At 54.5% G+C, this 15934-nt stretch overlaps 1 protein-coding gene across 5 annotated transcripts in view; it reads right to left on the minus strand.

Moving 5' to 3' along the window:
- GRM7 (glutamate metabotropic receptor 7) overlaps positions 1–15934 on the minus strand; it is a 168912-nt gene that overhangs the window by 40384 nt on the left and 112594 nt on the right. For 4 of the 5 annotated variants that reach the window (XM_054281306.1, XM_054281305.1, XM_054281302.1 and 1 more), the window contains exons 6-7: positions 15651–15851; positions 11900–12039 (exon numbers count right to left, since the gene is read on the minus strand). In XM_054281306.1, the coding sequence (XP_054137281.1) occupies positions 11900–12039; positions 15651–15851 (341 nt within the window). Of the gene's footprint in view, positions 1–77; positions 1014–11899; positions 12040–15650; positions 15852–15934 lie in introns of all 5 variants that reach the window. The other variant, XM_054281307.1, reaches the window with a different exon arrangement.

Below are 15934 nucleotides of genomic sequence, written 5' to 3' on the forward strand. Positions count from 1 at the left end.
CTCAGCTGGAAATCCACGGAAAGCTGAGCACCAGCACGTGGCTGCAAGCACAGCGGATCCTGGGCACTCTCACCTACCTTTTCTGCTGACTGGGCAGTGCCAAAAAATATTGGAATGAAGGCAAGCCATACTATACAGGTAGTGTACATAGTGAATCCAATGGGTTTGGCTTCGTTAAAATTCTCCGGGACACCCCGAGTCTTGATGGCATACACAGTGCACGTCACCATGAGCAGAATGCTATAGCCCAAGGAACAAATGATTTGTAGATCCGTAATGTCACACTTGAGCACTCCTCGCGCCTGCTCGGGGTTCATAGTTTTCTGCTCATCGTAATCCACGATGATGTTGGGCGGGTCCACCGCGAACCAGATGAAGACGCCCAGGAGCTGGACGGAGATGAGGCTGGAGGCGATGGCCAGCTGCGAGGTGGGGCTGATCAGCCGCGGCGCCGTCACCGACTTCTTGCCCTGCTCGAAGATGCGGTAGATGCGGTTGGTCTTGGTGAGCAGCGCCGCGTAGCTGATGCACATGCCCAGCCCCAGGAAGATCCTGCGGAAGGAGCAGACGGCCACGTCGGGCTTGGCGATCATCAGGAAGGTGATGATGTAGCACAGGAAGATGCCCGTCAGCAGCACGTAGCTGAGCTCGCGGCCCGAGGCGCGCACGATCGGCGTGTCGTTGTAGCGGATGAAGGTGGCCACCACGAAGATGGTGGCCACGATGCCCAGCATGGCCAGGAAGACGGGGATGACGGCCCAGGGCGAGTGCCACTCCAGCTTGATGATGGGGATGGAGCGGCAGCCGGTGCGGTTCTCGTTGGGCCGCTCGTTGTAGGAGCAGAGCAGGCAGGTGACCTCGTCGGCCTGGTACTGGTACCCGTCACACAGCTCGCAGTGCCAGCAGCACGGCATGCCCTTCACCATCTTCTTCCTCTCGCCCGGCCGGCACGGCTGGCTGCACACCGAGGAGGGCACGGCACGCACGCCCCCGCCCCACTGCATCTCCTCGATCTGTGGGACAGGGACAAACAGGGTCAGGGTTAGGCCTGGCTTAGGCCTGGCTGCACACCGAGGGGGGCACAGAACACACATCCCCGCCCCACTGCATCTCCTCGATCTGTGGGATGGGACAAACAGGGTCAGGGTTAGGCCTGGCTTAGGGCTGGCTTAGGCCTGGCTGCACACCGAGGGGGGCACGGCACGCACGCCCCCGCCCCACTGCATCTCCTCGATCTGTGGGATGGGACAAACAGGTCAGGGTTAGGCCTGGTTTAGGCCTGGCTGCACACCGAGGGGGGCACAGAACACACATCCCCGCCCCACTGCATCTCCTTGATCTGTGGGACAGGGACAAACAGGGTCAGGGTTAGGCCTGGTTTAGGGCTGGCTGCACACACACAGCACGCCTCCACCCCACTGCATCTCCTCGATCTGTGGGACAGGGACAAACAGGTCAGGGTTAGGCCTGGTTTAGGCCTGGCTGCACACCGAGGGGGGCACAGAACACACATCCCCGCCCCACTGCATCTCCTCGATCTGTGGGACAGGACACAAACAGGCTCGGGGTTAGGCCTGGCTTAGGGCTGGTTTGGAGCTGGTTTAGGGCTGACTGCACACTGAGAGGGGCACAGAACACACAGCCCTGCCCCACTGCATCTCCTTGATCTGTGGGATGGGACAAACAGGGTCAGGGTTAGGCCTGGCTTAGGGCTGGCTGCACACTGACGGGGGCACGGCCCACACCCCACCACATCTCGTCAATCTGTGGGACAGGACACAAACAGGCTCGGGGTTAAGGCTGGCAGCCACAGACATGAGCTGGGAATGAAGGGAGGGAACTCAGGGGAGCCCCAACACACAAACCCTGAGTGGATAAAGTTCCCATGGGCAGAGTCCCAGAACCACACCCTGGGGCCTCTGTGTGAGCCCTAACTGTGCTCACTGCCTCCATTTTTCATTTCTATTGCTCGCTAAGTCTGATGGAATGACATCCAAGCACAGATAAACCACGTGAGAATTATAACAACACTGCAAACCTCAAGGGAAGGCAGGACTTAGACTTGCAAGGCTGCTTCCCACAAACCTTGGGGCTTCTTACCAAGACAGAGCAGAGATCTCCCCTCCTGGAACTGCTACTGACCAGGGGAAGGTGTGAAATGAGGTGGGAATGTGTTTCTATAGGGCACGGGATCAGTGAGAATGGGGGAAGGTCTGCCACACGAGCCAGGAGAGAAATATGAAGGACAAAGAAAATGGTCATCACTGAAAAAAGCAATAATTAGATAATATTTCATTTCAAAGTCACATTCAGCTTTTGAAATACCACATGTGCTTCTGGGAATGCAAATGATAAATGATTACATTAAATACATGGAAAGTCTCACTTACTCTGCAGTCTGGAGAGTCCTGAACCCCAAGGCAGGCAACAAAGGCTCCCGAGGACTGTGGAAAACTGGACTCACAAATCATTTCAAATGTGCCTGACTAAAGCCACTCCCCAGCCTCCAAGGACAAGGAAGGTTTAGATTGGAGTCCCAGGATAGATGTGAGTAAGTGTCATTAAAAACAACATTTCAGCTATTTTTCCTTAGGTCACTTAAGTGCTGACAAGCTCCATGATTTTCCCTACAAGCAGTCAAAGTTCTCAGATGAGTTCCTTGAATCAGCTGCCTTAATTATTCATACAGACAGGAAGACTTGGATGGGCAAGTCTTAAATTTAAGAATTAACTTGCACTTTCCTAATTGAAATCAAAATAGATCCTGTATCATCTTCCTTTTATATTTGTGAAAACACAAACCCTGAAGTTGTCACACTCTGCTCACACACTGGAGTACCAAGAGTCTTTCTGTGAATGCTGTAAAAATAATCCCTCAATAATGAGAGATATTCTAGAGGTCTGCTCCTGAAAAGAGGGATTGGATCCCTGCATCCCTGGGAAGGAAGGATGCTCTCCCTGCTCCCACACATCCCCAGCTCCTGAATGCCTCCAGCAAGAAGGACTGCATCCACTCCCAATATACATTCTCATTATGTTCACTATAGAACAAACATTAACAAGAAATGCTTAGTCTGTCTCATAAGGCCTAATGTAATTGTTCATGTTAATGAATAAAGTAACTCAATATCTGGGGATAATTCAAACATTGCTGCTTTGCTTCCCTCCGCCACAAACATTTCCACAATAAGCCATTTGTTCTGAACTTAATTGTTTCGTGCAATGTTTGATTAAAATAAAAATCAGTACAAAAATAATTACATTAGTGGTAATTAACCTACTCAGGGAAGAAAATAGCCACGTTCCCTGATCCCACTTTCATAATGATGGTGCCATTAATTTCAGGGACACACAGCAGCCAGCGGCGAGGACTGGGCTCAGATTTATTGCCACCTCCAGACTGCAGCTCCTAACTCAGCACTTCAGACATTTGTGTATATTCCACTTTGCAGACAGCAATATTTGCATGACTTAGCTCTTCAGGCTCAGCTATTAATGTCTTGTAATTAGCTTCTAAATCCAGGGATTTACCGCGATAATGGTTTTAAGCTAAGAATATGTCAATAACACATCCTCGGCAGAGTCTTCTGCAAAATATCAACTGAAATCCCTGAAGAGATAACAGCGGTGATAAGCCCGAGTGCCAGAGAGGATGCAGAGCTGCTCCACGCCTGGCCCAGACACGGTGCCTCACACCACAGAGCTCCTTTTCATTTCCCTGCCTGCAGGGAGTGCTGGGGAAGCCTTGCCCAGCACTGAGCCTGCAAGGGGTGGAGGAAAAACCCCAGTTCTGGCTCTGCACTGAGCAGAGCAGCCCTAACACCTCCGCAGGATAACACACAATTCCCAGAGACTCCAAACCCCCTCTCGAAACAGGATTGTTCCTGCAGCAGCAGCAGCACGTGAGCTCTGGGAAGAGCCATGCAGTGGGAACTCACAATGCTCCATCTCACTCCATTATCCCATCCCATCCCTTTCCATCCCATCATCCCATGCCATGCCATGATCCCATCCTATTATCTCACCCCAAAATCCCACCCCATTTTCCAATTATCCCAGCCCATTCCATCCCATGGATCCCATTATCCCATCCCTCAATCCCATGGATCCCATCCCAAAATCCCATCCCATTATCCCATTATCTCAGCCCATTCCATTCCATCCCACGGATCCCATTATCCCATCCCACAATCCCATTATCCCATCCCATTATCCCAGCCCCTCCATGGGGTCCCCAGCACAGTCCCAGCCCAGCCCCTGGGTGCTCCCTGCTCCTCCCAAAGCCACCCCAGCACTGCTCTGTCACCCCAGAAGGGGCAGAGCTCTCTCCCACCTCCTCTTTGGGGTTCCCACAAGAATCAATTCTCAACCCTCCTTTATTTCCCTTTAATTTCTACTCCTCCTTTGTCTTTTGTCACCTTTTTCCAGCAGCACTGAGAACTCTCAGAGCACCATCTTTAATGAGATCCAAGGGCCATTTGTTCTACATTAAAGCAAGGACATTGCCAGCACACCACTGATGGAGGGAAAAATGCTTAATCCACAGTTTTTGCAAAAATGCTTATTATTATGCATTTCTGTTGACGCACAATAAAATGGAAAATTAATTATTTTAATGCTTTTATATCTGCCTACAGCTTTGTGTTGTCTTCTCACTAATGGAAGGGGGTGGACCATGCATCTTCAGTATTCATCCTGCAGCCCCTGCATAATATTTTATTAATTGAAAAAAGAGCATGTGCTTCCAAATGTGTATTTATAACACACAGCTCTTGTCTCTTTAAATGGATAGGTTAGGGCAAAACTATCTTCTGAAAGCAGAGCTAATCCAAGACAACTTTTTATCCTAAAGTGGCTTAGAACGAGGGAAAATCTGAATTATCCCAGAATCCCAAACTGGTTTGGACATCAAAGCCCACCCAGTGCCACCCTGCCATGGCAGGGACACCTCCCACTGTCCCAGGTGCTCCAGCCCCAGTGTCCAGCCATTATTGTCCATCCTGTGAACAACTAGCTGGGGACACTCTGAACTCCACATCACACCTCTGATATTGCAGTCCTGCCGCAGAAATCAGTGCTCAAGGACATTTAATAGATTATTTCTGACCCACTCCACACATGTGGCCTGTCAGGAACTCTGTGCCCTGCTCAAACACTGCAACTCCGAGGGCTGCTCACACGGGCTGATGTGAGCAGAGCTCTCAATCAGCTTTGTGGGATTTCTCTCGGCTCCCTGAAGCAAACAGGCACAATCTGACACATCTGTCATCATTTCTGCTCCACCACCCTCGGCACTGGCATCCGTGTGGGACCAGAATTTCATTTTGCAAACACAGCTGGGTCATGTTGGGGATCTACAGAAGCAGCTCGAAGCCAAGAGCTCCCAGAGCTGCTCATGCAGTTTATTAAAGGAGTTTGCTTGCAGATTTGATCAACACAAATGGAGACAAAGCAGCAAGGTTTGGCTGCTGTAATTGTCACCGGGCTCTTGGCACCGCTGGCAGGTGCCAGCCCCCGATGTGCCACTGGAACCTGGGGCAGCTGCAGTCCCTGCAGCCCTGCTGAGTGCCCCAGGGCTGGCAGGCAGTGCCAGGCTCTCAGCACTCACGGGGACGGGGATGTTCAGCTGCCACCTCCTCCCAGAGTGACAAACAGGGGGAGGTGGGAAAGGAGACCCCAAACAGGGAACAGCACGGGGGCCTGGGGGTGCCCTGCAGACACAAAGCCCACACTGCTGACACCCCTCCCAGACAGAAAGCACTCTCACATTGCTGTGCAGGACTGGGGGTTTCAACCTCAGTCCCTCCTGGAGCAGGAGCAACCAGCACATGGCCATTCTGCAGGCCAGTGGTTTGCAAAGCCCCCTTCCCTTGGCTGTGAGCTCCTGCGGCAAGTTGAGACCATTAAAGGTGTTTGTGCTGCTCAGGGCTGACACGAGCAATGAGAGATTGCAAAATTTAACCAGGGAACAAAATAAACAACACCCACTCCTGCAGCACACGGCAGGGCTGCTGCCAGCTGGGCACGGGGGCACTGGGGGCAGTTCAGGGATGGGGGCACCCTCAGCCCCTCCCTGGGTCACAGAGCCTGGGCTCAGACAGGCCCAGCCTGGCCAGGGCTGTGACACAGCTGCACGTCCCCCTGCAGGACTGGGCATCAGCAGCGTCAGTGCTGGGAAATGATCCCCACCACTGCACACGCCCACAGGGAGCGGCACTGCCACCTGTGCCACCGGTGACCGCAGTGACACCCATAGGGAGCGGCACTGCCACCTGTGCCACCGGTGACCGCAGTGACACCCACAGGGAATGGCACTGCCACCTGTGCCACCAGTGACCGCAGTGACACCCATAGGGAATGGCACTGCCACCTGTGCCACCGGTGACCGCAGTGACACCCACAGGGAATGGCACTGCCACCTGTGCCACCAGTGACCGCAGTGACACCCACAGGGAGTGGCACTGCCACCTGTGCCACCAGTGACCGCAGTGACACCCACAGGGAGCGGCACTGCCACCTGTGCCACCACTGACCGAGGTGACACCCACAGGGAATGGCACTGCCACCTGTGCCACCACTGACTGCAGTGACACCCATAGGGAATGGCACTGCCACCTGTGCCACCAGTGACCGCAGTGACACCCACAGGGAGTGGCACTGCCACCTGTGCCACCAGTGACCGAGGTGACGCCCACAGGGAATGGCACTGCCACCTGTGCCACCGGTGACCGCGGTGACACCCACAGGGAATGGCACTGCCACCTGTGCCACCGGTGACCGCAGTGACACCCATAGGGAGCGGCACTGCCACCTGTGCCACCGGTGACCGCAGTGACACCCACAGGGAATGGCACTGCCACCTGTGCCACCGGTGACCGCAGTGACACCCACAGGGAATGGCACTGCCACCTGTGCCACCGGTGACCGCAGTGACACCCACAGGGAGTGGCACTGCCACCTGTGCCACCAGTGACCGCAGTGACACCCACAGGGAGCGGCACTGCCACCTGTGCCACCACTGACCGAGGTGACACCCACAGGGAATGGCACTGCCACCTGTGCCACCACTGACTGCAGTGACACCCATAGGGAATGGCACTGCCACCTGTGCCACCAGTGACCGCAGTGACACCCACAGGGAGTGGCACTGCCACCTGTGCCACCAGTGACCGAGGTGACGCCCACAGGGAATGGCACTGCCACCTGTGCCACCAGTGACCGCGGTGACACCCACAGGGAATGGCACTGCCACCTGTGCCACCACTGACCGAGGTGACACCCACAGGGAGTGGCACTGCCACCTGTGCCACCAGTGACCGCGGTGACACCCACCTGGGAATGGCACTGCCACCTGTGCCACTGGTGACCGAGGTGACACCCACAGGGACAGGAGCAGGCAGCAGGACACACAGAGTGTCCCCAACAGTGCCAAAGCCAGAAACTCCATCTACCCTGAACACATTCTGCTCCCCAAAGGAAAAACCCAAAACCCAGCAAAAACCCAAGGAAACAAGGAACAGAAATCAATTTGAAGGTGTTATTTTAGACAAATACCATCTGTTGGCAGAATATTCCTGAGCAACAAACAGCACTGGAGAGGTGCTTGGATGCAATTCCAATTTGAATATTTCATCAGAAAAAGGCAGGTACAGCCAGGTCTCTTGCCAGCAGGTTAGACAGTTAATTACTCTCTTCACCAACTCACTATTCATAACATTTATTTCCAAACTCCCTAACAGAGATGTTTATGGCATGTAAATTGATTAGCCTGAGCCCAAACAGATTCAGGAGGTGTTGAAGTGAGCAGGTTTCACATAAATTGCACAGAGGATTACAGAGTTACTCAATGTGCTTCTGTTTGTGGGGAAAAAAGGATTGGAGGGTGGAATTTCCATCCTGTGTCAGTGTTCCTGATTCCAAGCAGGGCTTTATCTCACACTCTGCTCCTCATGGCAAAGAGCAGCTCCCAGCTGCCTGCACAGGGAACAGGGAGTTATCCAGGGGCAGGGAATTATCCAGGGGCAGGGAATTAATTATCCAGGGGCCCACACCACATCCTTAGGGGTTGAGGAGGAGAGCAGGCCCATGGAACCACACTGATCATCATCAATCCCATCCATCTCCCAGCCCCTCCAGCCCGTGGGACAGGGTCCCAGCAGCCCAGGGATGGGAGATCCCTGCACCCCACTGACCCCAGGAGCAGTTCATGTCCACGGGCAGCAGCCCAGCCAGGTCTCTGCAGCCCCAGCACCTGGAAAGAGCAGGTTCAACAGTTTCACAGGGAACGTTCCCTTCGCGTATTGATTTTGGCAGTTCTGGGATCCTTGCACAGGGAATGGGATGGGAAAACATAATGAACCTGGGAGCTGCTGAGTTAACTGTACCTGCAGGAAGAGAAGCAATATCCCCAAATTTCCCAGGAGAACCTGTGCTTCCTCTAGGAGCCATCCATTTCCTCCTCCTTCAGGCACACCAGTTCCTCCAGGAGAGATGTGTTTGTGTTTGTGTCAGGCACCTCCAAGCAGGAGAAGCTGCATTTTTGGAGCCAGCAATGGATGGGAGCCGCTCAGGCAGCTCCGCACACTCCTCCAGTGCCCCTTGTCCAGCAGCCCCAAAGACCTGTCCCCTGGCCACGCTGCCCTCAGCCAAGCTCCCCTTTCCTGCTGCTGCTGGAACCACACAAGCCCCAGGCACAAAGGAAAACCCATCCTAACAAACTGAAACGAGCCACTGGAAAAGCAAACCAGCCCAAACCCAGCACTCCTCACCCTCCCCAGGGCACACTGGCTCCTCCCCTCCAGCAGCACCTCTGCATTTCAAACAGCAAAGCTCCAGCCAGTCCAAGCAGCTCTGGAGAGGCTGGAGCTGCCCTGGGCACGGAGAGCAGCCTCCCAGAGCCAGGCCTGGCTTAAAGCCCAGCTCTCCTGTGGCCAGGGGATCTCTGTCTCTCCAGCCCAAGGGCACCAGGTGAGTCTCTGCCTCCCACAGGAGCTGTGCTGCAGCAGGGATGGAGCCGGCCAAGCTCCGAGCCTGAATCCAGGGCAGGAGGGTGTCAGCCACAAACACTGCACCCCAAATCAGCCTGCAGCAGTGACGGGGGCTGGCAGAGCTTGGCACAGCCCTCACCTGGCCCCCAGGGGTGAGAGATGGGGGGGCACACCTCAGCATCACAGCCCTGCTGCAGGGAGAGCAGAGCACTGCCATGGCCAAGGCCAGTGAAATCGGGCATCCGCTCATTTTATCCTTGCCTGGACACTGAAACACAGCCAAAGCTGCCACTGAACCGTGCCCTGGGCGCTGGGCACAGCTCCGCTGGGCTGGCTGCTGCCAAGCAGGCGGAGGAAAAGGGGTGATTGCTCTGCCCTCACACCAATTGCTGTGTCCCAGGTTTGCTGCAGTGAAAAGTCATCAAAGGTTCTGTTATCTGGCCTGAGATACAGACAGCCCCAGGTAATTAATACAGCCAGGTTCATCAGCAACAAGAACACAGAGCAGATTTGAGGAGTCCCAAGGAAGTTGCTAAAGCTCTCCTCAGTCTGTCTGCTAACACAAGCACGAGAGACAAAACTAAAACAGAAGTTACTCTGCAATCTAACATGGAAAAATCTGGTTCAGCTCTCCAGATTACTCCAGAGAATTAAGTACCGTGAACGGGAAGATGACCTTGTTGAAGGCACCCACAAGAGCCTGCAGAGCAATCCCACAGTGAAACATTTCTGTTCCTTCCTGGAATGAGGATGATGAGAAAGAAGAAAATCTTTACTCACCGAGCCGGTGTCCTGCAGTTCCTGCCCCCTGGATGTGCAGGGTCCTTCCTTACCTGTGGGGTGTGCAGAGCCTTCCCCACGCCCAGGGGATGCAGACACACCAGGGCTGCCCCCAGGGACAAAGCCCTGGGCCACAAAGCACCAGGGCAGAGCTGCCCCCTCCAACCTGCACCAAACACCCCTGGCTCTCCCCTCTGGTGTTGTATTTGAAAATAAGGACTGGGAAACATCCCCCGAAGAGTTATTGCCACAATAATTACTGAGGACAAATCGCATCCTCTGGTAGCTTTCCCTGGGATGTATTTAATAGAATTTATTTTGGTTATTTCCAGGAATCCTTGGCTTCTCTAGACTCCACGATTGTCCTTATTATTGTAAGAAATAATCCAATAATACAAAAGGGACTGTCTTAGATATATATTTGTGTGAGAAACTGGGACACTTGAGTGATTAGAAGGGAAGTCAGTGAGAGAATCTCAGCTACTGCTATGACCCTGTGGCCATGAGGCTACGGGGGTGAGGAGAGAGATCTTTTTATGGAAGCATTTAACACAACAACAGGAATACAAATCAAGCTCCATTAATTTAGCTTTAAATTTTAATGGATCAGGATGTGCAGTTTACATAAAGAAGGACTTGCTTAATAAAATATTAATATTTTTTGCTAAAAGAACTGTAAATTGCAAGTTAATATAGGTTTCCTTATATAGAACATCAAAAGTTGAAAAGCACTGAAAGAGCAAATCAAAAACAGAAAATAAAAATGGGCCAAAATTCAAGGAGAGTGAAATATTGTGTGTGGTCAGCCTCCAAGAGTGGGCCCTCAGTGACCCACATTAATTACTTGGGTTAATAAAGCCATGGAAACATTAAAAACAGGAAGTGTGGGGGCTTTGGTTCCATGCCAGGGGGTGGCTGTGACCCCTGTGGGCAGCCCAGGCACAAAGGGCTGGGGCAGCTCAGGTGTCCCCACAGGTCACAGGGCCAGCCCCAGATGTGACACCGGGTCCAGAGAGGGTCCGGGCTGGGAGCACCCCTGGGGCACCCTGGGGTCCCCCTCCTGTGTCACCCCAGCGTGTCCTGGCCACCTCTGGAGGGTGTCAGGGCTGGGCCATGTCCCACAGCCTGTCCTGTCCCCCTTGCAGAGGAGATGTGGCAGCAGGGGCACAGGAGGGGCCCCAGCACACCAAGAACTCCCCACGTCCCTGGGCTGGGAGGGCTGACTGAGGGAGGAAACCCTTGTTCCACAAATACCCAGCAATGCCTTGATCCTCCTTGTTGGTAATGCTCCACAGGGATCCTGCAGCCAGCAGGGCACAGGCCAGGCACAAGGTAAAGCTGGAACCCTGCCCCAGGACTGAGGCAAAGTGCCCAGAGCCAGCAGGGTCCCTGCAGCCAGCCAGGGCACGGGCCAGGCTCAGGGGATGAGGCTGACACGGTCTCCAGCTCTCCCACCCACCAGCCCTGAGGATTTTCTGGTAAGCATCAAAGTGCATTTGAGAACCTGCTCCTACGTGCCAGCTTTCCTTTAGGCATCATCCCACAAAGGGATGCTCACCTCATCCACAGGGTTAAAAACACCACTGGAGAAGTGACTCACTCCAAACATATTTCATTCCAGCTTTCCAAAGACAAGGAAAACCAAAAAGCATCTGCAAGTGAAAGCTCAGTGGTTTCAAACGAAACAAACCACAGCTCCATTTCCCAAGCTGGCACCTGGGGACTGCAGCCACGCAGCAGCAATAAAATTTACATGAACACCTCGTGTCTGTGTCAGTCTGAGGAGCTCTGGCTCTCTGGGTACAGGGGGAAGGTTGCAGGAGAGGGGAGAGGGAGACTCTGCAGAATCCCCGGTGTGGGGCTGTGAGGACATAGCCAAGGTCCCTGCTGGTTATAGAGCCCACAGCAAAGGTCTCTGCTGGTTTGGGTGCCCATAGCCAAGGTCCCAGCTGGTTATAGATCCCATAGCAAAGGTCCCTGATGGTTATAGAGCCCACAGCAAAGGTCCCTGATGGTTATAGAGCCCACAGCAAAGGTTTCTGCTGGTTTGGGTGCCCACAGCCAAGGTCCCTGCTGGTTGTAGAGCCCATAGCCAAGGTCCCAGCTCCCATAGCCAAGAGCAGGGGACTCACGTTGAGCTGCAGGTCGTCTGTCCACTGCCCCACCAGGCGGTAGCCAGGCGTGCTGGTGTTGCTGCTGTGGAACTGGAAGATGTCGTAGCGCCCCGGGGCATCCCCGTTCTTGTTGAACATCACTGGAGTGCCAGCACTGCCTGGGGAAGGAAACCAGACAAAATCCAACCACCCAGCACCAAAGCTTTACCCAGTCTTTCAGCTTTCACACAGGAAACACGTCCCAGGCCGAGGCCACCATCCCTCAGCCATCCAAAGGGGACACTTTGAGACACTGCCACCGCCCAGCCCTGTCCCACAGAGCCACCATCCCTGCCCTACCCTGCTGCCTGTAACAAACACAGCAGGGCCAGGTGAGCTGTGAGCCCTGCCTCACCCTGCTCTGCCCAAGGCCAGAAACAGCAGGAGGCTTTTCTTCCTGCTTCCCATCTCCCTGTCCTCAGGGAGTTCTGTGAAACCACTCCTGTGAATGCAGCCTCTAAATGCTGCTTTCCCCCCTCCAGAAAATGGCCCATTTACTTCTGAGAGATGCTGCTGTCAGAAGCCAGCCTGGGTCTGGTGAGTCTTGACCAACATCCAGAAACAGGAACCATGAGCATCCTCCTCCACTGTTATGGGGTGGGAGAGGACAGAGCAGCCTTGGGAACAGCACTCCTGGTGCACTCCCTGATCCAAGAAAATCACTCCTTGTGCAGTCCCTGATCAGGGAAGAGCATTCCTTGTGCACTCCCGTACCTGGGAAAGGCACTTCTTGTGCACTCTTATCCAGTAACAGCACTCCTTGTGCACTCCTTGTGCACTCCCTGAGCCAGGCTCTGTGGCACTACCACAGGAGTGTCCTGGGCAGACCCAGAGCAGGACCCTGAATTCACTTGATTTACCATGTAAATGGTAAATAATACCATTTAATAAATGGTAGATAATACCAGTCACTCCAGTGACAAACACAGGCAAGTGCAGGGCAAGAGAGCCCCAACCCTTCCTGTGCTGGCAGAGCCTGGAGCCGCCCTGACACCTGAGCCCCAGGTGAGCTCTCAGCAGGGCAGACACCTGCATTTAATCAGCACAGCCCTGCTGGGAACCCTCCCAGGAGGAGAACCAAAGCACTGCCTCATTTCCTCACAGCTCCAGCAGCACCTTCCAGGGTGACATTTATTTCCAGACATATTAAAATAGGCTGCGGTGGGGTAGAGTAATATTGTGTCAAGATTGAAGATTATGGCAATCCTCCAGCATATCTATATTCAAAGCTTCCTCCTCCTAACTTTTTTTCCCTAAAGCAATGAAAAATCTCTCCTGTTGTAGCACTGAACTTTAAGATTATCGTTTTCTTCATGATTCCCATTCTTCATTGAATTCCGGGGAGTGAAAAAAAGATTTGAAGGAGTGAATTAGCATAGTCTCCATTCCAGCCCTGGTAAATTGTTTCCTGTCTCTCCTACAATCCTCTGAGATCAGATACAAATTCAGTTCAAAGGCTGGTACAGAAAATCTCCCACTGAAATCTCTCCTGGCTGGTTCCTTGCGAGCACCAGGCAGATATTTAATTGTCATTACAGATTCATGCAGCCAGAATACATCAGAGTGGAAACACTCAGAGTCAATCAGCAATGGCTGTAATTCCTTGGCTCCTCAGGAAAGGCAGCAAAGTGCTCAGTGGGATTTGGCTGATCACCACTCTTAGGGCTGCTTAGGGTGAGTTAGGCTCAGCTTTGTCAGAGCTGACAAGAAAGGGACACCTGGAATGGCAGGAGCTCAGGTGAGCCCCCCAAATGCAACAGACACAGGCAGGAAGGTGCAGGGCTGGTCCAGGGCTGCTGGTTGGGAGGCAGATGGAGGATGGACACCACTGTCACAGCCACCCCAAAGCCAGTGCAGGGACAAACTGACAAACCCTCGGGGGACACAGCCAAGAACACACCACAGGCACCCCAAACCCCAGCAAAGGCACTGAAAGGGACCTGGGGTGGCCGTGGGGGCAGCAAGGGGGCACAGCACCATGGGCTGGGGGCCTAAAGGGACCCCACAGGCACAGCACCATGGGCTGGGGGCCTGCAGGGACCCCACAGGCACAGCACCATGGGCTGGGGGCCTGCAGGGACCCCACAGGCACAGCACCATGGGCTGGGGGCCTGCAGGGACCCCACAGGCACAGCACCATGGGCTGGGGGCCTGCAGGGACCCCACAGGCACAGCACCATGGGCTGGGGGCCTGCAGGGACCCCACAGGCACAGTCCCAGCTCACCATGGCTCAGAACAGGGCAGGCAGGAGCACACCCTGCTCACAGCCTGTGCTGGAATAGCTCAGCCCCAGGGGAGGTGGGATCCATGCAGCAGCTGGGGAGGCAGCGCTGCTGACCCCGGGGCAGGCACGAGTGTCCCTCTGCTCCCTTTGAAGCTGCAGTAATTGGGCTCCAGCCAGGGCTCTGCTCTGCAGGGCCGGCCCTCCTTAACATCTGGGTGAGGCTCTGGAGCCCTCTCTGTGCCACCTGTCTGCAGGGTCTGTCAGTCCTGCTTTGCATCACAGCAGCCATCCAGCCTCAGCTCGGGCTCCTTGCATGAAATAATGAAATTAATTAAAAGCGATGTATGAGAACCTCATGGCAGAGAGGAAACGGGCGTTTCAGAAATAACCCTTGATCTTCCAGTCATTAAAACATGTCGTTATTTAACCGGCGTTTGATCATTTAGGATTTATTTTCTTCCTGTTAAGATTTCCCAGGTTCTGCTGAGCCCACTGAGCAGTTCAGAACCTGTGTCAGTCTCCAGGCTGCAGCCTCTTGCTCGTGCAGAGCTGTGACAATTTAATTCAGTTCCCAACAAAGGAGCTGCTTCTCCCCACACAGACACAGGGCACTGACACCTGCAGGAAGCCCTCAAACCCAGACACAGCCTGACTGAAGTTGCAGGGCTTCCATCTCTTAATCACTGCAAGGTGAGGAATGAATGATGGAGAGGAGGCCAGGAGTGACACAGGTGTCACCAGCCAGGAGTTTGTACTCAGGGCACATCCATGGCAGCTGGGGCACCCGAGGGGCTCCCATGCACAGCATCCCCAGCTTTGCACTGGCAAAAACACAGCTGCACTTCACAACTTCCACAATTTCACTGGCTGAGCACTTGAGGTTTAACATCCTCCACATTTTGGGCCTTTTGTCCTCCAGGAGATGATCACAAAACGCACACTGAGCTCCTCACTCACATCCAGCCTCTCTCCATCACAGCCTGGCTGCATTGATGGCAGCACCTCTGCAAGGAGGGCAAGGACCCCCCAAAGCAGGGCCAGCAGGGGGGTCCCAGCTCAGGACCAGCAGAGCTGCTCCCCAGCAGGAGGATGGCCAGCTCTGGGGATGGGGACACTGGGAGCAGCAGCAGAGCAGGCCATGCTGTTCCTATCACACACAGCAGCACAGAGCTCCCCCTGCCCCACCCTGCACCCAGGGAAATCCCCTGGAGCACCGGGGAGCAGGATCTGCACCCAGAGCAACCCCTGCCAACCCCAGCCCCATGGAGAGGGGTCAGCAGGGGACAGAGGGGGTCAGGAGGTGACAGGGAGTGTCAATAAGGAAGTGGGAGTGTCAGTAGGTGACAGGAGTGGTCAGTAGGTGATGGGGAGGGGGTCAGCAGGTAATGGGGGGGTTTTAACAGGTGATGGGGAGGGGGTCAGCAGGTGACCAAGGGATGGCAGTCGGGGACCGAGGGACATCAGTAGGTGACGGGGGTGTCAGCAGGTTCCGGGCCGCGTCTCACCGTTGAAGTTGACGCTGCGGATGTACTTGAGCAGCCGCTTGCCCCCGGCGTGCTCCATCTCGGGGCACAGCCCGGCGCTGTCGGCGCACAGGTCGCGGTTCATGTGGTGCAGGGCGTGGGCCATGGCGTACACGGCATCGATCACGAACTGCACCTTCCCCTCCTGCTCGTAGTGCGAGTCCTTCCCGATGCGCTCCTGCCCTGCGGGGACACGGCGGCACTCAGGGACAGAGGGACAGCGCTGCCCTGTGGGGCACACGGTGACACTCGGGGACAGAGGGACA

This window comes from Melozone crissalis, unplaced genomic scaffold (assembly GCF_028551555.1).
Source record: "Melozone crissalis strain CALT ecotype California unplaced genomic scaffold, PUWL_Pcris_2 ptg000029l_1, whole genome shotgun sequence".
In the NCBI taxonomy this organism is placed as follows: Eukaryota; Metazoa; Chordata; class Aves; order Passeriformes; family Passerellidae; genus Melozone; species Melozone crissalis.